At 39.0% G+C, this 24,936-nt stretch overlaps 1 protein-coding gene across 3 annotated transcripts in view; it reads right to left on the reverse strand.

The window, feature by feature from the left end:
- Nucleotides 1-721: 721 nt before the first annotated feature.
- The window catches only part of SHCBP1 (SHC binding and spindle associated 1), a 45,060-nt gene continuing 20,845 nt past the window's right edge, over nucleotides 722-24,936 (reverse strand). For 2 of the 3 annotated variants that reach the window (XM_032271525.1, XM_032271526.1), the window contains exons 7-14: nucleotides 22,198-22,431; nucleotides 21,949-22,117; nucleotides 21,513-21,633; nucleotides 17,443-17,574; nucleotides 14,106-14,224; nucleotides 3,909-3,995; nucleotides 3,429-3,570; nucleotides 722-1,515 (exon numbers count right to left, since the gene is read on the reverse strand). In XM_032271525.1, the coding sequence (XP_032127416.1) occupies nucleotides 1,190-1,515; nucleotides 3,429-3,570; nucleotides 3,909-3,995; nucleotides 14,106-14,224; nucleotides 17,443-17,574; nucleotides 21,513-21,633; nucleotides 21,949-22,117; nucleotides 22,198-22,431 (1,330 nt within the window). In that variant the 3' untranslated portion in view covers nucleotides 722-1,189. The remainder of the gene's footprint in view (nucleotides 1,516-3,428; nucleotides 3,571-3,908; nucleotides 3,996-14,105; nucleotides 14,225-17,442; nucleotides 17,575-21,512; nucleotides 21,634-21,948; nucleotides 22,118-22,197; nucleotides 22,432-24,936) is intronic. The other variant, XM_032271527.1, reaches the window with a different exon arrangement.

Genomic DNA, 24,936 nt, shown 5'->3' on the forward strand with positions numbered 1-24,936 from the left:
CAACATGATGGCCCATAGCAGGTTTGAAAAGATATAACAGGATTCGATTTTGTTATTTCATCACTATAATTTTAATCATTAGGCATATTAATATCACATACGGTTTTTAAAATATAAATATTTTTAGAAGCTGTGTTTTACAACATGATAACAAGAACACACATCTGATATAGGTTTGTTTTTAAGCTATTGATTATGAACCTCTTGATTTCAAACATCTCTTATGTGTCAGAAATATAATCAGAATACTGTAACAGTAAGAGAAAAATATTTTTTTTGAGACAGGGTCTTGCTCTGTCATCCAGACTGGAATGTGGTGGTGCAATCACAGCTCACTGCAGTCTCAACCTCCTGAGTAGCTGGAACTACATGCCTGCACCACCACACCTGGCTAATTTTTTTTTTAATTTATTTTTAGTAGAGATGGGGTCTCGCTATGTTGCCCAGGCTGGTCTTGAATTCCTGGGCTCAAGTGATCCTCCTGCCTCACCCTCCCAAAGTGCTGGGGTTACAAGTTAAGCCACCGCCCAGCCTGAATGGTACCTTCTTTTAATCATTCACAATCAGCAATAGTGAAAATGCTCTATGTACAACATCAGCTCTGAATAACACATTTCATTTCTGTCTCAAACCACCTATCGCTGTTTTGATGACTGCATAGCTCAACAGAAAAATGCACCCTATTGAGTCTCAATGATACGTATGATCAGGCAGATAACTCCCCAATCATAAAAGCTTTTATTTTAAGACAAATACAGCATGGAAATCAAACACTATAACTGGGATGAAAAGACACAGCTCTAAGAAAGCTGTGCATGTGATACCTATTGCATGTTTATGAACTAGTCTTGCATTCCCTTCCTTTCTTCCACCTCTTTGAAATGCTAAAGGGTAATTACACTAAAAAGGGTAATTACCCTTAATATGAGAGAACTATGTGTTTAAGAATGCAAGACTTTCAGATAAGAAATCTCCAAATATTTTCTATTTTGTATGTGTTTATGATCTTTCTTATAAAGAGGGAGTGTTTTATGTGCAACACCTGCAAATGGAAATAAATCTACCTTTCACTCAGGCCCAAATAATCAAATATAAAATACAGACATAAAGCAAACTACAATGGCAGCAGTGATTCTTAGGGCAGCACGTGCAAAATCGAGTATTTTGCTATCTACTTACATTATGGTGGTCAGAAGAGAAATGTTCCAAAACTACCTTTCCCATTCCACTTGAACTGGTTGCCCACAATCCCAACAAACATCTCCTGTGACATTAAGTTGTCATCAGCCTGTGTGATCCCCAGTTCACTCAACCTTTTCTTCTTCATCTGGCCTTTTTGTGTGGAGGCGGCAATTAGTTCATTTACAATTTCACAATTTCCCTCAACTTGCTCAGAAGGGTCAGTTCTTGCATAAAGCTCCATTTTGCCACTTGCACACTGAATCAGCTCTTCTAGATCCACTCTTTCAGCCACATCTGGCTCTCCACTTGTCTGAATTTTAAGTGCTTTATCTTCTGGAGAAACAAACACATAATAACATAGTTAAATATATAAGCTAACCCACCTAAAACATGTATTTCTACACAGTCTGTTAGAGCTTTCAAGTTTTTTTGGCAAAGGATTTCTTCTGTCCTCTAACTGGATTTTACAAATTCTTTGCCATAAGAATCTCAATGAACAGCTGCCTTGCTTTCTATGCCAAGGTTCCCTGACCCTCATGCAGGATCATCAGTTTTGAACTGTTTACCCTTTTCGTCCCAGAATCACTTTTACTCAACAGACTTTCCTGGATATTTACTATCTGCTAAGCACTGTGTTAGGAGCTAGGATGCACAGACTGGTAAGACAGTGCAACTTTTCTAAATAAGTTCTAATCTAGTAGCTAATTCCAGATAGTCCCCATGATCACCACCCCCTAGTATTACTTTATTGGCTATTAAATGGCAGAAGAATTTTGCACTGTAATTTTACAATGTAATTAAGGTTGCTAATCAGTTTTCTCCAGCTGGTTGCAAAAGAGGAAGTCAGAGAAATTCAAAGCATGAGAGATTTGCCTTAAGGGAGGTTCTCTGTTGCTGAGATGGAGGGCTATAAGGCAAGAACCTGAGAGCAGCCTCTAGGAGCTGAGTGCCAGCCCCAGCCAGCAACCAGCAGCCAGCAAGAAAGGAGACCTCAGACTCAGGAGCTAAAGGAATGAATTCTGCCAACGAATGACATGAATGCATTTGGAGGCAGATTCTGCCCCAGAGCTTTCAGATGAGACCTGCCCAGTTGACACCTTGATTTCACTTTTGTGAGGCCTGTGAAGAAATAGAGAACTTGCAGAGATATAACTGAAGCGAATCCTGAAGGGATGACAAAGGCTAACTTTTAAACTCCTCTTTCAACCTGAAAAAGCCAATTAAACAAATAAACTGCTTTAAACTTTCCTCACCTACGTCAATGCTTAATCCTCCTCTATGACTGAGACTTAATAGTGATCTACCTCATAGCTTAAAGTTCACACATTTCCACTGAGTTAGCTCTGCTTTGCTGCCAAGAAAGGCAGGTGACAGGAAGACATTTACTTCTACCAATAAAAACAGAGGTAATGGCCGGGCGCGGTGGCTCAAGCCTGTAATCCCAGCACTTTGGGAGGCCGAGGCGGGTGGATCACGAGGTCAAGAGATCGAGACCATCTTGGTCAACATGGTGAAACCCCGTCTCTACTAAAAATACAAAAAATTAGCTGGGCATGGTGGCACGTGCCTGTAATCCCAGCTACTAAGGAGGCTGAGGCAGGAGAATTGCCTGAACCCAGGAGGCGGAGGTTGCGGTGAGCCGAGATCGCGCCATTGCACTCTAGCCTGGGTAACAAGAGCGAAACTCCGGCTCAATAAAAAAAAAAAAAAAAAAAAAAAAAAAACAGAGGTAAACTCCACCATCCCCTCCAGGATACGCAGCTTTCAACCTGGCACGTTCATTTCATTGCCTCCAGCCTTAACAAATGCCAGCAGGAGCCACTATTGCTATCACACACCCACTGTTGCTGTCACACACCCACCATAGCATCACGCACCCATGGTTGCTATCACACACCCATAGCTCCTATCACACATCCACCCTCATTGAAAGCTAAGCATGATAAGAAGGAAACTGCACAGAAGACACAACATCAAGATTATGAATGACAATTGAACTAGTTGACCTTGAAAGTTTCTTTCACATTCTATAATGTTATGGCTTTGTTAAGCTTCTCTCTCTCTCCACTCCCAAGCATATCCCAATAATCTTTTTTAAGGAAGAGAGGAAGACTCAGAGATTTAATCAGCATTTAATGCTAAAATAAAGTAAATTATGTTTTTATATTAAAAAATTACTATCAGTCAGTGGTAAAGAAGTAAAAAAAGAAATAAAGAAAAAATAAAAATTACTAAATATAGCATACCTTCTGTTCCATCTTCAGCATTTTCTTGCAGATCAGAGAAGATTGTAGGTTTCACCAAGACAACACCATAACCTTCATTATTATGTATTATATTATTCACCATGGATATTTTAGGAATGTCATAATGTTCATCTAAGAAGTCCTGTGACATTGAAAACAAATGTTTTAAGAAACCGTCATATTCAACATTTCCTGCTTTAAAAATCTTTATTCACACTACTCTAAAAATAAAGCTATGCTTAGCCCCATGTTGTGAGCAGTCTGAGTCCTTAGTGACAGAGCTTTCCTCTGTCATTTCTGCAGATCTATAGGTAACAAAGCATTCTCACAAGAGATTCCAATCACTGACATATTATTGAAATGTGTATAGTGTTTATGCTTTTCAAAACCAGAAAATAGAACCCAACAATTTAATAAAGTATAATTTGTAGGTGAAGCCATTCTATCCTTTGAAAAGCGGGTGTTTTGGCTGATGCTCACCTTAATGAGGATCCCTTCCTTGCAGTGATGGATCCCATTGTCACTCAGAGTGCACTGACTCCCAGGGTAGATTTCTATACCAGCACCCTGTGAATTACAGTTTGAGATAATGCCAATCAGTTTTTAAAAGGCAAGACTAAAAAAGTTTATTACAATTACTTCTTAGCCTTCAACACAGCACAAACGTATGGCAAAAAAAATATTTTACAGATAAGTTTTATCAGGCATTTTTAATCAACATTTCTATTTGTTCCATCTCTAGCAAGTTGTTGACAATTTATCACTTCCAAAACCACACACACACACACACACACACACACACAGGCTGAGTGTCAACACCTGATTCTTGTTCTACTCTCTTTTACTCTAGATAAATGTTTTCTGATTTTGCCAAAAAAAAAAAAAAAAAAGTCATTTAAGAATTTTGTTGAAAGATGCACTCATTCAAAATGACCATCTCTCAGACAATTAGTTGGAGAAAAGTACTTGAATTTAGTAAAATATTGTAATTTGTGGATAGAAACAAGATCCTACATTTTCCAAAATGTGCCAGTTTTAAAATACCCCAACCCAATCACTTCTATGAGTTAAACAATGGCCTCCCTTACCACCCACGTTAACATAAGCAGCCAGTTCAAGCGTCATTTAAACACAGTAACCAGAAAGATCAAACATGACCCTATTCTCTCACACCTCATGGCATCAAAAAAAGTAACAGTAATAAGGATTTATTTCCTAATGCTTATGCAAGGAACTTTGGAAAACAAAAGTGATTTACTCAAACCCCTATAGTTATTTCAGCAATCATTTGGGAATAATTTAACACACAACAGCATCAATGAAGAAGAGCTGCTATAACCACTGATGACACATCTACTGCATGTATGTTCAGTTACTTTTCTAGTACTAGTATTCTATGAGAAAACATTATTACTAAACCCTGTACATATGCCTGAACCATATGTACACACCAATCTAACTCTTCTGTAGAGGTTTTTTGTTTTCTAATGAAATGAGAAAAATTAAGTGTAATGTATATTTGGGACTTTTCATGGTCTATGCTTGCCATGGAGTTAATTTTTACAAATTTCATTGTAAGCAAATAATCTTCTTTTTTTAATTGTATTTGGGCTCTGGGGTACATGTGCACATCCTGCACCCTGCAGGATTGTTGCATAGGTACATACATGCCATGGTGGTTTGCTGTCTCCATCCTACTCCCACCGTTGCCTACATCAGGCATTTCTCCAGCTGTTATCCCTCCCCCTCCTCCCAGTCCCCACCTCAGCATTTTTAAAAATCTGCTAATTGGGCCCTCTTCTAAGAGATTTTTCAGTTGCAGTTGTGTGCAAAAAAGATTTAGGGGTGATTACATTTTAAAAGTATCTATAGCAAGTAGCTAAAATTAAATATCAAACTATCAGGAAACATAAAATTTGCAAAGGTGAACAATTTAAACCAGCAGTCAGGTAGCAAATAAAAGTCATATTCAGCCAAGCACGGTGGCTCACGCCTGTAATCCCAGCACTTTGGGAGGCCAAGGCAGGAGGATTGTTTTAGGTTAGGAGTTCGAGACCAGCCTGGCCAATATGGTGAAACCCCATCTCTACGAAAAACACAAAAATTGGCCAGGCATGGTGGCACGCGCCTGTAGTCCTCGCTACTCGGGAGGCTAAGGCAGGAGAATTGCTTGAACCCAGGAGGCAGAGGCTGCAGCGAGCTGAGATTGCACCACTGCACTCCAGCCTGGGCGACAAAATGAGACTCAGTCTCAAAAAAAGAAAGCCATATTCAAAATATATTATGAAAATGAACAACAATCTGGCAATTAAAAAGTAACTGAGAAGCCTGCCACTTCTGAGATAAGAGAGTAGACGTCGTCCCTGTTTCATTTATTAGGTATGACCAAAAACCATGGGCATTATATATAAAGCAAGCATAAGACTGAAAAGTGGAGAGAAGACGTCAGACCAGCTAGGGACCTCAGGACCCAAAAAACACCAATGCAGTGGTACGTTCCTTTCTTTTTGCCTCATAATCCCTAGACTTGGAACTGAAGAAGCCAGCAGTCCAGTTCAGCAACAGACCCACACCAAATAAAGCTGCTCTTACAAAAGGACTAGGCAACCTAGAAAGACAGAAAACTTTTAGACAATAATAGCTCTATTCCAGGTAAACACCACAGAATAAAACAGCAGCCCCAATCTCACCAATGCCAGCAAAGGTCAAGAGAAGAACCTAGACTTCCACCCCCTCAAGGATGTAACTAGGTAACCCAGCACGTCGACTGGGGTAGTACCAGAGAAGACCAAGCAAGGAGCCAGGATTTTCATCCCCACCCACCAGTTGCAAGGCCCTCCCTGCAGCAGTGTCAGTGAAGACTATATGAGGAGCCTGGATTTGTACCCCCACCTGGCAGTATCAAGACAACCACTCCCTACCTACTGGGGCAGTGTCAGAGCAGGCCTAGTGGAGACTCTACACTTTCACCATTGCCCAGTGGCGACAAGACCACTCCCATACATCACAGTGTCAGTGGAGACCATGTAGGAAGCTAGGCCCCCCCACCCCTACATAGCAGTAGCAAGGAGCTCCCCCACCTAACTTGGGTATCAATGGAAGCCAAGTGACAACCATCACTTCTACTTCCACCAGTAACAAGATGATGCCCATCTACCACCTGTCCCTTCTTCTAGAAGTATCAGAGAAGCCAAATTAAAACAGAAGATTCAGATCTCATAATACAAAAATATGTAACTTTCATTTGAAAATCCCTTGTCATACCAAGAATCAGGAAGATGTCAAAATAAATAAGATAATCAACAGATGCCAAAACCAAGATGTCAGAGATGATAGAATTAACAGGCAGTGATTTTAAAGCAGCCATGATAAAAATGCTTCAATAAGCAATTATGAACATACTTAAATGAAAAATGAAAGCCTCACCAAAGAATTAGATGATATAAAAAACCAAGTAGAAATATTAGAACTGAAAAATACAATAACTGAAATAGAAAGCTCAGTGGATGGGCTCAACAGCAGAATGAAAACAACAGAGGAAAGAATCAGGGAACTAACTGGAAGATAGAACAGTAAAATTTACCCAATAGCAGAGAAAACATACTGAAAAAGAAAAGAGAACAGAGCTCCAGGGATCTGCTGGACTATAACAAAAGATCCAATATCCATGTCATCAGAGTCCTGAAAGAGAAGAGAGAGAGGGTGTGGCTAAAAACATACTTGAAGAAATAATGACTAAAAGCTCCCAAATTTGGCAGGATTTGGATAACAAGCCTACAGGTTCAAGTAGCTGAGCAAACCCCAAACAAAATAAACTCAAAGAAATCCATGCCAAAATATATCATAATCGAACTAGTATAAGCTAAAAACAAAAATGTTGAAAGCATCAATGAAAATTTCATGCCTTACCTATAGGAGAGAAAATGTGATTGACAGCATCAGAAATCATGGATGCCAGATGAAAGAGACGCAGTATTGTTCAAGAACTAAAAGAAAAAAACTGTCAATCCAGAATCCTAAACCCAGTGAAAATAGTCTTCAGGAATGTAGAGGAAATCAAGATATTCTAAGATGATGGGAAACTAAGAAGATTTGTCACCAGCAGACTTACCTCATAGAGTGACTAAAGGAAGTTATCTAAATAAAAATGAAATGATAAAAGACAGGCTCTTGGAACATCAAAAAGGAAAAAAACAAAAACAGTAAGCAAAGATATGGGTAAATACAATAAGCTTTCCTACTCAAGTTTGCTAAATTATGTTTGACATTTGAAACAAATATAATATTGTCTAATGTGGTTCTGGATGTATGCAGGTAAAGAAAATATTTAAGACAATTATCAAAAGGAGATGGTGGGCCGAGCACGGTGGCTCACACCTGTAATTCCAGCACTTTGGTAGGCCAAAGCAGATGGATCACGAGGTCAGGAGTTCAAGACTAGCCTGGCCAAGATGGTGAAACCTCAACTCTACTAAAAATACAAAACTTAGCTGGGCATGGTGGTGGGTGCCTATAATCCCAGTTGCTTGGGAGGCTGAGGAAGAGAATTGCTTGAACCTGAGAAGCAGAGGTTGCAGAGAGCTGAGATCGCACCACTGCACTCCAGCCTGCATGACAGAGACTCCATCTCAAAAAAAAAAAAAAAAAAAGAGAGAGAGAGAGATGGTAGAGTCATAAAAGGAGGGAAGCTATCTACACTTCACCTGAACTGATGAATGATGACACCAGTAAATTGTGATGTCACGTACATATAATGTAAAACCTAGAGCAACCACTAAAAAAGCTATACAAAGAGATATTTTCAAAAACAAATAAAATTCTCAAAAATGTTCAGGTATCCACAGGATGGTACACTTCACCTGAACTGATGAATGATGACACCAGTAAACTGTGATGTCACGTACATATAATGTAAAAACTAGAGCAACCACTAAAAAAGCTATACAAAGAGACATTTTCAAAAACAAATAAAATTCTCAAAAATGTTCGGGTAGCCACAGGATGGCAGTAAAAAGCAAATCAAGAAGTGAAAAACAGAAGAAACAGAAAACATAAAATAGTAGACTAAAGACTTAACATTAATAATTAAGTGTAAGTGATCTAAATACAACTAAAAGACCAAGATTGCCAAGGTGGATTAAAAACATGACTCAGCTATATGCTGTCTACAACTCACTTCAAACAGAAGAATACAGGCAAGTTGAAATTAGAACAATAAAAAAAGATATATCATGCAAACAACAATCAAAGGAAACCAGCTGTGGCTACATTAATATCAGATAAAGTAGACTTTGGGGCAAATAAAATTACCAGAGACAGACATAAAATAATTATAAACATGCTGTCTCACCAAAAAGACATAGCAATCCTACATGAGCACATATCAAATAACAGAACTGAAAAATATGTGAAGCAAAAACTAATAGTACTGAAAAGGCAAATAAACAAAATTAGTTATAATTAGAGACTTCAACACCCCTCTCAACAATTGACAGAAGAAAAAAATCAGAAAGAATACAAAAGAACTCAGTACCACCACCAACCAATATAATCTAGTTGACATTTTATTAGATATACCACCCAACAACAGAATACACATTCTTTTCATTTGCTCACAGAACATATATCTAAATAGACCATATCCAGGGCCATAAAAGAAACTTCTAGAAATGTAAAAGAATTGAAATCATATAGTGTGTTTTCTGACCACAATGAAATCAAACTAGAAATCAACAATAGAAAGGTAATAGTAAAACTCCAAATATTTAAAAACTAAACAACACACTTCTAAATTTTGCATGGACTAAAGAATAAAAATTAAAAATACCAAAATTTACAGAACAGCTAGAGCAATGTTGAGAGGGAAATTTATAGCATTAAATGTTTACATGAGAAAAGTCTCAAATCTAATATCTCAGGTGGAAAACCCAAAACAAGTAAAATAAACCCAAAACAAGCAGAAGGAATGAAATCATAAAAAGAACATACAAAAGTAAAAATAAAAATGAAAAATAAATTTTAAAAAAACAAGAACTAAAATAAAGGAAATTGAAAACAAAATAATTACAAGAAGAAGAAAAACACAAAACAATGAAACAAAGAGTTGGTTCTTTAAAGAGAGAAGACACAAATGACCAACATAAAACAGGGATCATTACTATAGACCCTGCAGATATCAGAAGAATAAGGAAGTACTACAAACAAGTCTATACATATAAATCTGACAACCTACAAGTAGTCCAATACCACAAAAAGCACAAACTACCAAAATGTACTTAATATGAAATAGATCATTTGAATACCCTTTTAACTATTAAAGAAATTGAATTCATAATTTTAAAAATTCCAAAAGAGAAATCTCCAGGCCCAGATGATTTCATTGGTGAAATCCATCAAACATCTAAAGAATGAACAGCAATTCTACACAATCTCTTCTACAAAATAGAAGAGAAGGGAACACTTCAGTATTCATTTTATGAAGTTATTATTATCGATAATAAAACCAGGTTAAAAATGGCAGTACAGAAAACCAAAACTAGAGACCAATATTCATGAATATAGATGCAAAATTTCCTCCCAAAAGATTGGCAAATATAATTAAGCAATATATAAAAAGAATTCTATACCGTGACCAAGTGAGGTTTATGCCACAGAGGCAAGGCTGGCTCAAAATTTGAAAATCAACCAATGTAACTCACCATTTTCTTTTTCCCAGTAAGAAAAAAATCATGTGATCATATCAGTCTATCCAGAAAAAAAATTAAAAGTCAGTATATTCCTGAGAAAGGAACTCAGAAAAAAAGAAGTCAACATCCACTTATGATAAAAATTCTCAAAAAAAAAAAAAAAGAAAGAAAGAAATAGAGCAGAAATTCTTCAACTTGATAAAGAATATCTAAAAACCTGGTCAACCTTATTCTTTTTGATGGAATACTAAATATATTCTCTCTAATATCAAAAATAAGGTAAGAAAGTCTGCTTTCATAGTGCTGGAAATTCTAGCCAGTGCAATAAGCAAAGAGGGAAAAAAAGGCATAAAGATTAGGAAAAAAAAAACCTCCCCTTATTTGCAGGTAACATTGCTCTCTATATATAGAAAATCCCAAGGAAGCTACAAAAACATTCCTATAAGTACAGTTCAACAAAGTCATAGGATATAGGATAAACATATAAAAATCAATTATATTTCCATATACTAGGGACACTGAAATTAAAAATATCACTTACAGCCAGGTGTGGTGGCTCAGGCCTGTAATCTCAGCACTTTGGGAGGCCAAGGCGGTCAGACCAAAAGGTCAGGAGTTCAAGACCAGCCTGGCCAACATGGTAAAACACTGTCTCTACTAAAAACACAAAAATTAGCTGTGCGTGGTGGTGCATGCCTATAATCCCAGCTACCCAGGAGGCTGAGGCAGGAGAATCACTTGAACCTGGAGGCAGAGGTTGCAGTGAGTGGAGACCACACCATTGTACTCCAGCCTGAGCAACAGAGCAAGACTCCATCTCAAAATATATATACATCACTTACAATGACTCAAAAAAGTGAAATAATCAGGTACAAATCTAACAAAACCCATACAGCATTTGTATGCTGAAGACTACACAATGCTGATGAAAGAAAACAAAGATGTGGCTGGGTGCGGTGCCTCATGCCTACAATGCCAGCACTTTGGGAGTCTGAAGCAGGAGGATTTTGAGTTGGAGAACAGCCTGGGCAACATGGCAAGATCCCATCTCTACAAAAAATAAAGTAAAAAAAATTAGCTTGGTGTAGTGGCATGCACCTGTGGTCCCAGCTACTTGACAGGCTGAGGTGAGAAGACGGCTTGAGTCCAGGAGACTGAAGCTATGCCATGAGCCATGTTTATGCCACTGCACTCCAGCCTGGCTAACAAAATTAGTTTCTAAAAAAAAAAAAAAAAAAAAAAAAAGACCGGAAGGTGTTAATCCTTCTCAAATTGACATAGGGGTTTATTAAAATTATTATCAAAATCTCAGCATGATCTTTTGTGGATATAGACAAAATTATTCTAACATTTGAAATGAAAAGCGAAAGAACTAGAGTGGCCAAAACAATTCTGGAAAAAATAAAGTAGGACAAATCACTCTACCTGATTTTAAGACTTAATGTACAGCTACCGGGTGGAGGGATAGCTACACAGATAAGTGAAACAAAATAGGAAAAGAAAGGATCTATGACCTAAACCTCACATCTTATACCGAAATTAACTAGAAAATGGATCACAACCTTATGTAAAATATAAAGCTATAAAAATTTTAGAAAAAAATAGGATAAAATCAGGATCTGTGGCTCGGCAAAATCAGCAAAAGCTCAACTCATAAAAGGAAAAACTGATATACTGGACTTCATCAAAATAAAATACTCTGCTCCATAAAAGCCCATATGAAGAAGGTGAAAACACAAGCTACAGAGTGGCAAAAAATATCTGCAAACCACATACCTGACAACGGACTAGTATCTAGAGTATACAGAGAACTCTCAAACCTCTACAGTAAAGAAGAACAAACAATCCAATCAGAAAATGGGGCAAAAGTCATTCATATTTCACTAAAGAGGATATAAGAGTGAGAAATAAGCATATGAGAAAATCCTTGACATTATTAACAACTGAGGAAATGACAATTAAAACAACGAGATATTACTACACACTTATCAGAACGGCTAAAACGAAAAATAGTCAAAATATCAAACGCTCTTGAAGATATAGAGAAACCGAACCACTCAACATTGCTAGTGGGAATATAAATGGTACAACTACCCTGGAAAACACTTTAGCAGTTTCTTTAAAAAAAAAAAAAACTAAACATGCAACTACTATATGACCTACAGCTGCATCCTTGGGCATTTACTCCTTAAAAAATAAAAACTGGCCAGGCGCAGTGGCTCAAGCCTGTAATCCCAGCACTTTGGGAGGCCGAGGCAGGTGGATCACGAGGTCAAGAGATCGAGACCATCCTGGTCAACATGGTGAAACCCCGTCTCTACTAAAAATGCAAAAAATTAGCTGGGCATGGTGGTGCGTGCCTGTAATCCCAGCTACTCAGGAGGCTGAGGCAGGAGAATTGCCTGAACCCAGGAGGCGGAGGTTGCGGTGAGCCAAGATAGCGCCATTGCACTCCAGCCTGGGTAACATGAGTGGAACTCCGTCTCAAAAAATAATAATAATAAAAAAATAAATAAAAACTGACACATCCAAGACTGAGTAATCTATAAAGAAAAAATTAATTAATTAATTTTTTAAAAAATTAAAACTGTCAGCTGGGTGCAGTGGCTCGTGCCTGTAATCCTAGCCCGTTGGGAGGCGGAGGCAGGTGGATTGTCTGAGCTCAGGAGTTCAAGACCAGCCTGGGCAACACAGTGAAACCCCATCTCTACTAAAATACAAAAAAAAAAAAAAACACTAGCCAGGTGTGGCAGCCTGTGCCTGTAGTCCCAGCTACTTGGGAGGCTGAGGTAGGAAAATTGCAAGAACCTAGGAGGCGGAGGTTGCAGTGAGCAGAGATCGCACCATTGCACTCCAGCCTGGGCAACAGAGTGAGACTCCATTGCAAAAAAATAAATATTAAAAAAAACTTTTTTAAATAAAAACTGTGCTCACACAAAAACCTATACCCAAATGTTTATAGCAGCTTTACTGACAATAGGCAAAAACTGGAAACAATCTAGACATCGTTCTGCAAGTGACTAAACAAACTAAGGAATAGTCCACACATTGGACTATTCCTCAACAGTAAAAAGAAGCAAGCTACGTACGTACAACGACCTAAGTGAAGCTCCACAGAACCACACTAAGTGAGAAAAGCCAGTCCCAAAGAGTCACATACTGTGATGCCATTTTACACTTTTGAAATGATGAAATAAATAGAAATGAAAAACAGCGCTGGGCGTGGGTGACTTACACCTGTAATCCCAGCACCTTGGGAGGCCGAGGCGGGCGGATCATGAGGTCAGGAGATCGAGACCATCCTGTCCATGGTGAAACCCCATCTCTACTAAATACAAAAAATTAGCCGGGTACAGTGGCATGTGCCTGTAAGTCCCAGCTACTCAGGAGGCTGAGGCAGGGGAATCGATTGAATCCGGGAGACAGAGCTTGTAGTGAACCAAGATCGTGCCACTGCACTCCAGCCTGGCAAAAGAGCAAGACTTCGTCTCAAAAAAAGAAAAAGAAAAACAGCTTAAGGTGTGTCTGCAGTTAAGGAAGAGGTTGGTGGTAGAGAGGCAGGTGAGTTTGGCAGCATGAAGAGTTCCTTTGGTGATGGGAATATTCTTCCACTTGACTGGACTGGTGTCAGTATTCTGGTTGTAATGTTGTATGACAGTTTCACAAGATGTTACTGTTAGGGGACACTGGTGAAGGGCATCATGCAGGACCTCTCCCTGCTATTTCTTACAATACTGTGTGAATCTACAAAGTTATAATTTTAATGGACAAACCCTCTCTTAAAGCTAAATAAAGCAATTGTGAGATTTATTACTTTTCTTCCTATGATTTGAAAATGCAACATGAGAAGACCCTTGCACAGTTGAGTTTGACTGACTTGGTAGAGATGACTGGAGAGTAGGAGTAAGCACATACATCTTGGTCCCATATTTCATACATTCATTTACAACTTAAACCCAAACTACTTCCCTAAGAGGACAAGTGTTTCTACCTTGGCACCATATAAATCCGAGTTCTTCATCAGAAACTCTGCTGACGTCCGCACTGTGACTCCAGTCGTCTCACACTGCAGCACACAGTTTTCCAGCGTAGTCTTACCACGGTGAACGACTGTGACGAAAACACATGCTGACTGCTTTAAGAAGTAATGTGCCTTTTCCAGTATTAGAGATAGCCTGGTGCTGACATTAGATGTGGACTAAATATTTCTCAAAAGCTACCATTTAAATTTTCTTACCTAAATTACAAATTCATAAAATATAAAATGATGACGATTTTGAGTTATTTTCTACAATCTAAAAGCAACATTCTTTAAAAAGAATGACTTGACCTCAGACATAAAAGCACTTTTCATTACTAGAAAAAAAAAGTATCAGAGAGCAATTTTGCTAAGTATCTCAGAAGAAAAAGACCTTGAATCAAGAAAGGGGATACAAAGATTCCAGTAAACAAACACTACTGCCACGTGGAGATAACGTCAATCTAGTACTACCATGAATACAGAGAACACAGACCACAACACTGGAAAGTTTTCAAAGAAAAAAATCACTGCACAGAAAAGAAACTAACATTAACAAATTATCATGAATAGGTTTATTTTTCATTTCAGGGTTAAGTTTGCTAAGTTGTCACATGATGTACATAAAAAAATAATTTTTTAGGCCATGCATGGTGGCTCACACCTGTAATCCCAGCACTTTGGGAGGCTGAGACAGGCAGATCACCCAAGATCAGAAGTTCAAAACAAACCCTGCCAATGTGGTACAACCCTGTCTCTACTAAAAATACAAAAATTAGCCATGCATGATGGCAGGAGCCTGTGGTCCCAGCTAGTGGGGAGGCTGAGGCAGGAGTATCGCTTGAACCAGGGAGGCAGAGGTTGCAGTGAGCTGAGATGGCACCACTGTCCTCCAACCTGGGCAACAGACCAAGACTCTGTATCAAAAAATTAATAATTTGTGTTTACACTGATGAGCGTGTGCATTTATACTAATGAGTAGTATGTTTCTAATGTGTCTGTTAAGTGCACAAAAAGCATTATTTTTTTTAAATGTGCACATCTTAATTTAAAATACTTTATTTTGCTAAAACATGCTAACACTCCTCTAAGCCTTCAGCAAGACATCATCTTTTTGCTAGTGGAGGGTCTTGTCACAATGTTGATGGCTGCTGACTGATCAGAATGGTGTTTGCTGAAGGTTAAGGTGGCTGTGACAATTTTTAAAAGACAATGAAGTTTGCCGCATTGACTCTTCCTTTCATGAAAAGACTTCTTTGTAGCATGTGATCTTGTTTGATAGCACTTTACCCACAGTAGAAAGTTGTTCAAAATTGGAGTCAATCTCGTCAAAGTCTGTCTCTGCTTTATCAAGTTTACAAAATATTCTAAATCCTTTGTTGTCATTCCACCATGTTCACAGCATCCTCCCCAGGAGATTCCATCTCAAGAAACCACCTTCTTCGCTCATCCATAAGAAGCAACTCCTCATCTGTTCCAATTTTTGTAAGATCATAGCAATTCAGTCATGTCTTAAGGCTCTACTTGCTATCATCAGGCTCTTGATATTTCCACAACATCTGCAGTTACTTCCTCCATTCAAGTCTTGAACCCCTCAATCATTCATAAGGGCCAGAATCAACTTCTCCAGAACTCCTGTTAATGTTGATATTTTGACCTCCTCCTATGAATCATAAATGTTCATAATGACATCTAGAATGATGAATCCTCCCAGAAAGTTTTCAATTGACTTTGCCCAGACCCATCAGAGGAATCACTATCAATAGCTGCTATAGCCTTATGAAGTATGTTTCTTATGTAGTAAGGTTTGGAAGTCGAAATTACTCCTTGATCCATGAGCTGCAGAATAGATGTTATTAGCAGGCATGAAAACAACATTAATCTCCTGATACACCTCCATCACAGCTCTCAGATGGCCAGGTACATTGTCAATAAGCAATCATATTTTTAAAGGAATCTTTTTGTTTTCAGTAGCAAGTCTCAATATTGGGCCTAAAATATTCAATAAACCATGTTATAAACAGATGTGCTACCATTCAGGCTCTGTTGTTCCATTTCTAAGGCACAGGCAGAGTAGATCTAGCATAATTCTTAAGGGCTCTAGGATTTTCTGAATGGTAAATGAGCACTGGCTTCAACTTAAAGTCACCCGTTACATTTGCTCCTAACGAGAGAGTCAGTCTGTCCTTTGACGTTGCGAAGCCAAGCACTGACTTCTCTCTAGCTATGAAAAGTACTAGATGGCATCTTCTTCCAATAGAAGGTTATTTCATCTACACTGAAAATGTATTGTTTGGTGTATCCACCTTCATCAATTACCTTAGCTAGATCTTCTGTAACTTACTGTAGCATTTTCATCAGCACTTGCTGCTTCACCTTGTGCTTTTATGTTATAGAGATGGCTTCTTTCCTTAAACCTCATGAACCAACCTCTACTAGCTTCAAACTCTTCCTCTACAGCTTCCTCACCTCTCTCAGCCTTCACAGAATTGAAGAAGTTAGGGTTCTGCTTTGATTTAAGGAATGTGGTAACTGATTTGATCTTCTATCCAGGCTACAGAAACTTTCTCCATATCAGCAATAAGCCTGTTTCACGTTCTTATCATTCATATGTTCACTAGAGTAGTGCCTTTAATTTCCTCTATTAACTTTTCATTCCCATTCTTAACTTGGCCAACTGACACAAGAGACTTAGGTTTCAGCCTATCTCAGTTTTCGACTTGCCTTCCTAAGTTACACATTTCTAGTTTTTTAATTTAATGTGAGAGACAGGTGACTCTTCCTTTCACGTGAACACATAGATGTCATTACAGGTTTATTAGCTGGTCTAATTTCAATATTGCTGTGTCTCAAGGAATAGAGTGGTACAAACAGAAGGAGAGAGATAGGGGAATGGCTGATTGGCGGAACAGTCAGAACCTACAAAATTATCAGTTAAATTCACCATCTTATATGGATGTAGTTCATGGCACCCCAAAACAATTACAGTAGTAACATCAAAGATCACTGGGCACAGATCAGCGTATCATCTATAATTTTTTAAAATGGCTTACAATACTGTGAGAGTTAACAAAATGCGACACAGAGACACAAGGTGAGCACATGCTATCAGGAAAATGGTCCCAACAGACTGGCTGGAAACAGGGTTGCCACAACCTTCAATTTGTATAAAACTCAGTATCTGTGAAGTGCAACAAAACAAGGTATGTCTGTACTCGAGTGGCATTTCATTAAATTCTATCTTCCATAGAGAGTACAGTTTTCCTTCAAAGCTTAGAAGAAACAATACATCAAACATTCAGATACTTACTTAAGATTCCCTCTACAGCATTGTGCTGAACAAATTTTATGCCTGAGATTTTAATATCAGCACCTGTGCAGTCCACAAAAGTGTCACCTTTGCCCCTCTTTTCTATCACAATGTCATCTGGTAGACCATACCCTAAGAAAGAGAACAAGAACACTCAAGATGGGTAAGGAAAAACATCTAAATAAGAACACTCTAGAACAGGTTTCTCTAGTTCAAATGACTGCAGATGATGAGACCAGTCAACCATGTTGTATTTAAATAAAATCTCTCTCTACATGTTCTGTTTGATTTAAACCATGGTATCCAATTTTTAACAATCACCACTCTCTGACTAGTCCCCATATCAAGATGACTACCCTATCAACTATCTCACACCAGCTCAGCACTAAATTCACTTACAAAGCTGCTATAAAAAATAATGTTCAAGGCCGGGCGCGGTGGCTCAAGCCTGTAATCCCAGCACTTTGGGAGGCCGAGGCAGGTGGATCACGAGGTCAAGAGATCGAGACCATCCTGGTCAAAATGGTGAAACCCCGTCTCTACTAAAAATACAAAAAATAAGCTGGGCATGGTGGCGCGTGCCTGTAGTCCCAGCTACTCAGGAGGCTGAGGCAGGAGAATTGCCTGAACCCAGGAGGCGGAGGTTGCAGTGAGCCGAGATCACACCATTGCACTCCAGCCTGGGTAACAAGAGCGAAACTCCATCTCAAAAAAAAAAAAAAAATTCAAGACCAGCCTAGGCAACACAGTGAGACTCCATCTCTACAAAAACTAAAAAAAAAATTAGTCAGGCGTGGTTGCATGCACCAATTACTCACTACTCAAGGAGGCTAAAGCTGGAGGGTAACTTGATCCCAAAATGTTAAGGCTGCAGTAAGCTATGATCACACCATTACACTCCAGCCTTTACTCTGGGTGACAGAATGAGACCTGGTCTCGAATGAATGGAATGAATGAATGAACTTACAGCTGAGTCAAAGAACTTTAAAGCATTCACACTTAGAAGATTGCTTCTAATATAAATTACATTTGAATAAACCTAAACAGTTCTCAAGATGATCTCATTTTAATATTCTCTTAAACAGTTGGCTTAAAATCTGACAAACTGACTACTTACTAGAAAAAAACAGTCTACCTCCTCATTAACAAATAAAAAGCATCAGATAGAGGCTGGGCATGGTGGCTCACACCTGTAATCCCAGCACTTTGGGAAGCCAATGCAAGTGGAACACTTGAGGTCACTTGAGGTCAGGAGTTCGAGAGCACCCTGGCCAACATGGTGAAATCCCGCCTCTACTCAAAATATAAAAATTAGCTGGGTGTGGTACATGCCTGTAATCCCAGCTTCTCAGGAGGCTGAGGCAGGAGAACTGCTTGAACCTGGGAGGCAGAGATTGCAGTAAGCTGAGATTGTGCCAATGCACTCCAGCCTGAGTGACAAAGTGAGACTCCATCTCAGAAAAAAAAAAAAAAAGCATCAGATCTCGGTCAGGCGCAGTGACTCACGCCTATAATCCCAGAACTTTAGGAGGCCAAGGTGGGTGGATCACTTGAGGTCAGGAGTTCAAGACCAGCCTGGCCAACATGGAGAAACCCTGTCTCTACTAAAACTACAAAAATCAGCCCAGCATGGTGGCAGCCACCAGTAATCCCAGCAACTCAGGAGGCTGAAAGAGGAGAATCACTTGAACCTGGGAGGCAGAGGCTGCAGTGAGCTGAAATCACACCACTGCACTCCAGCCTGGGCAAAAGAGCAAGACACCATCTCCAAAAAAAAAAAAAAAAATAAAAAAAAAAAGCACCAGATCTCTATAAATCTTAATCAAACCAATAATGCAGGCTAAACAGCTGAGTGGGCTTACAAAACACTGGAGTATCAGAAAACTAAAGAACTCAGCTGACTTCCATTGTAAAACAGAACCACAGAGACAAAGCTGTAAGAAATAACTCTCACTGTCTACAGATGAGTCTTTGAGTAAATGAAAGCAGTAACTGCATTTAACAAGCAAAGCCACTGAATTTATCTACACTTGAAGAGAACAAACAAGGCTTTGGGGGCCCAAGAGAATGCAAGAGGACTCCACACACCAGAATGCTATCAGGGCGGACTCTGGATGCCTGGATTATGAATGATTTTGTTTCTGATTTTTGTATGTATCTGCCTGAGCTTTCCATATTTTCTACAATAACCATTGTTTTTTTACCAGAAAAATTAAAAGTACAAAAAGAATTGCATATTGAGAAAAAATATTTTCCCACAAATTTTTTATAATTATGTATTCCTTTCCACTTCAAACATAAAACCATCACCTAAATGAATGGATTTTAGAAACAAGAAAGAAAACCTCTATTATAAGTACTATTAACACTCTGCACATAGTAGGTACTCCACATCTATATCTTGTTATACATGTTAGCTATAGATCACTATCAGATGAGCTTGAATCTTACTCATAAACGAGTACCCTACCTATGCACACTAGAGATACCATCTGATTCCCCAATTACCGGACACATACTGTTGGTTAATATATAGTCGTTTTTATACTTAACTATCAGCATTCTATATGTCTATTTATGACACTCTGGCAATTACATTAAAATTTCTTCACCAATCTAGGAAGAACTCTTATCTACCATACAAACTATAATATCAGTGTTATTTCTACTATGCCAAAAAATAAACCGTATTTATTACAGTGATTTATCTTGCAGATGTGTTATTTATATACACACATCTTTATACATCAAAAATTGGAGAGTAGATGAATCTTCTGCCTGTGAGAAAGAAAAAAAACAAAACAAAAAATTGGAGAGTAGAAAGAACAGAAATTACACACATAAAACAAAAAAGGAGGTGAGATGATGTACTATGAGCAGGAGAAAACTAAACTCCCAGCCTCGCTTCCATCTAGAAGATTTGGCAAGATAAACAGCATAGCTTAGGCAGTTTCTGAACAGCTGCACAAGTCCCAAAATGATACATGATTTTTCACATCGCAAACTTCACAGCTAACTTGAAACTATTTTGGTAAACAGTTGAACAGGTGTAACGAAATTTGACATGTTATGAAAATGTTCAGGACCAAGATGAACAAATGCAAAGTAACCTAAATTTAGAAATCACTTTAAATGAACAATACAGTTGTAACTGTCAAAAAGTTATTTACTTTTTTTTTTTAGACAGAGTCTTGCTCTCTCACCCAGGCTGGAGCATAGTGGTATGATCTTGGCTCATTGCAACCTCCACCTCCCAGGTTCAAGTGATTCTTCTGCCGCAGCTTCCCAAGTAACTGGGATTACAGGGATGCACCACCACGCCCAGCTAATTTTTGTATTTTTAGTAGCAACAGGGTTTCACCATGTTAGCCAGGCTGTTAAACTCCTGGCCTCAAGTGATCTGCCCACCTCGGCCTCCCAAAGTGCTAGGATTACAGGCGTGAGCCACCAAACGCAGCCCAAAAAGTCATTTTTAATAGAATTTTTCAACATTAATTTTTTTTATGTTGAAAAATTCTAAAGTGTACTTTGGTCAAGACACAAAGTGCAGCACTTGTGACATTCAGCAAGCATTTAGAGAATTAAGATAATTGGTGCTAATTTCAAAGTTAAATGCCCTTCATTAAACCTCTCACAAAAATAAGCTAAATTTGAAACAAAAAAAAAAGCCATGAACATTATCTGTAACATCTACAAAAGCAAGCAACAAATTTTTAAAATACTAAAAATTTTTTAAATATTGCTGGAAATTTTTTTAATTCTAGAAATTATATTTCCTTTCCATAAACCATCTACAACCTAGAAAGTCTGCTTCTTCCTAATGGTCTTTTTTCACAGGAGAGCCTGTGAACATCTCCCCAACATATACACCACTATGAAGAACCACAGCTCAAAGTGCTGAAACACTGGGTCAACCTCCTTTAAGCTTTCCAAGTCCTTAATGTTTCCAGGCAGCTCACTGGAAATCAAATGGGTTCAAATCACATTTTTGGAGTTTCAACAAGATCAGTGATTTATTGTTTACTTAAAATATCATGTATGAGAGTTTGGCTATGTTCTTCCATACTCACCTTCCAATTCAATGGAGTCAGCAATGGAGAAAGTGCCATGTACCACATAATGGCCAGGACAAACAATAACAGTGTCACCTTCGAAGCAGGCATTTATAGCAGACAATGGATCACTATGGAACTAGAAAACAGTAACAACACATTTGTAAATATACACTCCCAAAAAGTAATCTGAGTATTACTCTAGGTGCCTTCATGTCTTACTTTAAAAACAGAAGCCAAAAACTGCATACTGAAGCTTCTCCTTTGATAATTCACTGACCTAACACATGCCTGGTAAGTGACTATTGCTGACAAAAGGCAGGGCTCTCACTACTTCCCACTGCTCAGAAAACCATCTTGGGGAAGCTCCTGTAAACATTCTGTGGGATTTGTAAAAACCTGCAGTGAATCAGAAGAAAAAAAAGCCACCTGGAGTGAGAAACTCTCCATTTACCTGAATTTCTCTTTCTTCCTCACCAGGCTCCTGGCAAAGCCTGTCCGTGAGCAGGGACCGCAGGAGACCAGCTATCATGGTGGAGGAGACTACATGAGTGATCTTCTGACCACTAGAACGGGCACCCTTTGCTTGGATATTAGAATTCTTCTGATATCCAAACACATACCTTAAAGAAACAAAACAGACCTATCAGTATGACAGCCAGTAAGAAAGTATGTTGACTAAGAATTACGAAGACACACATACCTCAACAAAGGATTCTCAATGAGTTTCAGCTTTTGTTTCAACTGTTCCATCTCCGAATACAATTTTAACCCTTCCACCATGGAGATATTTTCCTGCTCGGAATCAGAGTTACAATTTGACAAACTGCATCTCAGGTTTAAAAATTTCCTGTAACTCTCCTCACATTGAGACAACAGATTTCGGTAGTCAACAACAAGTCCTGATGGAACTCGGTCTTCGAGAATATCATAATGCCTAAAAGTTTAAAAGCAAATTGAAATCCATTGCCTTTCAGGCACATTTTCCTATCATTAAAACAGCCCACTTAGCACTCCAAGACCCAGTAAAAGTGTTTTATACTATATAACTCAGGTGCATATTAAGTCTTTCTGAATAGCACTGTAATAATAATCATAAGGGGAAGCTGTTGAAAGTTTAAAGCACCACTTCCTTAAGGTCACTAATTTTTCTTCTCTTTGAGGAGTTATTTTTCTTGGATCCAAGCATTTGTGCTTTAGAAACACTGAAAGTTCGTGTTGTACCATTTGTAATTATTATTTAATAAGAAATTATTTTATTCCTATATATTAGATTCAATACCTTAATAAGAAGGTGACGGGGGGCAACTTGGGAGTGGAGATAGGGAAAGCAGTATCCCAAATTGTTTCATAACAATGTTTAAGATTACTATATTTTTCATGGATCTGATATGACTTTCAAAATTTTTTACAGATTACAAGTAGAAATGACTCAAATAATCTAGTCCTTCCATCTAAAGCACTATGCCACAAAATTATGCTGAATATTCCCCGAAGGAAGATTATTAAAGAATTTCAAAAAATAAGCTCTTGAGAGTCTGAGGTGAAGAAAAAAGTGCCTTTACTAGAGAGTGATTGAAACAAAATAACCTTGTGCTGGACAACCATACAGTCACTTCAAATGTATTAATTTATAAACCTTCGCAAATATAAAAACAGAACACAGAGTATTTCTAGATGCAACAAAATAATCTGTAAATGTACAACCAAGTTAACAGATATAAAATTAATGTGTTTAAAAATAAAGTAAAATAGGCTGGGCACAGTGGCTCACACCTGTAATCCCAACACTTCGGGAGGCCAAGGCAAGTGGATTGCTTGAGCCCAGGAGTTTGAGGTCACCCTGGGCAACATGGCAAAACTCTCTCACTAGAAAAATGCAAAAATAAACCTGGGGTGGTGGCATGCACTTGTAGTCTTAGCTACTCAGGAGAGTGAGGTGTGAGGATCGCTTGAGCCCCAGGGTTCAAGGCTGCTGTGAGATCTAATTATATCACTGTATTCCATACCCCAGCCTCCGCAACAGAGCAAGACCCTGTCTCAAAAAACAAAAAGCAGAGGCTCAGGGCCCCATCCAGACTGATTTAAATGGGTCTCCGGAAGTAGAGGGGTATTTTTTTTAAGTTCCCTGGGGATGCTAATGTGTAGCCTAGAGTGAGACCTATTGCCTGAAATGACGTTTTGTTTTGTTTTTTTAATTTACTCATGCTCTAAATAAGGTAAGGACTAACAAAACCAAAATACAACCACATCTTAAGCAAATTTACATCAAATTATGATGAACAGTTAAACATTTTAAATGAATACAAAAGAAACTTTTCCCACATTTCAAGTAAGTGAATTAGGTGAAGCTTGAAAAGCAAGGATTTTGTCTACTTTGGTTAACCCAAAAGAAACTGAGTGAACAGCAGTGAAAAAAAGGGTCAAACAAAAAGTTTTAAATGTTAAAAATAAAATAAAATAAATTGAAGATGAAACCACAGTCTAGTAAGTTGTGAAGATTAAGACTCAAATTTTAGGATCGATCCAAGAAGGCTGTTTAGGAACAGCGGAGGATTGCAGCTCCCAGTGAAAGTGCAGAGGTTGAGTGGATGCCGCATTTTTACTGCCCATAGACTAGGAAATTCCCAGGCGGACGAGCGCCACGGGTTGCCACCATGGCTGTTTCAGCCAGCGCGGCTATGCCGGCTGGCACCACTGCTTTGCCCCACGCGGCTGCTTTGTCGGCGCCCCGGAGCAGCGGTTCTCGATACAAAATGCACCAGTCTGGGTGCCCTTTTGGATGGTGATTGGAGCCACGGGAAGTCGCCCATACATGTGTTTAAAAAAGGGACTGAGCAGGGAACCAGGACAGTAGATTCCAGGGCAAAAAAAGGGCCATGAATCTCAGTACCGCTGTTCAAGCCAGCGCAGTGAGTCCCCGAAGGGAAAACACACAGACCCGGCGCCTCTTCAACAGGCGACTGAAACCCCAAATTTAAAGAAAAAAAAAAAAAGGCTCTGAGGCAGGGAGCCAGGTGATCAGGCTCGGCTGGTCCAACCCCCAAAAAAGAACAGCAATCAGAAACTCTCTGGATTGAGAGTTTCGCAGCAGGCACAGCTGAACCTGGGACGGAACAGCTCTGTGGGGGAGGGGCGTCCGCCATTACCGAGGCAGCCCACCACTATGGAGGTAGTCAGCCAATGCTGAGGCAGGCCACCGTTGCCAAGACAACCTGCCATTGCTGAGGCAGTCCACCATTGCCAGGCAACCCGTCACTACAAAGAGACTCCGCCTTAACAGAGGCGGGCCACACTTGCCGAGGTAATTCTAACTACACCCATAAAAACGGGACTGCAGGGAAGTTCACTGGGCAGCTGGGCGGAGCCCACAGCAGCTCAGCAAAGCCTATACAGACAGACAGTGACTAGGCTGCCTCCTTGCTGGGCAGGACAGCTCTGA

Source organism: Sapajus apella, unplaced genomic scaffold, assembly GCF_009761245.1.
Source record: "Sapajus apella isolate SASKATOON/1434 unplaced genomic scaffold, GSC_monkey_1.0 scaffold235, whole genome shotgun sequence".
NCBI lineage: Eukaryota > Metazoa > Chordata > Mammalia > Primates > Cebidae > Sapajus > Sapajus apella.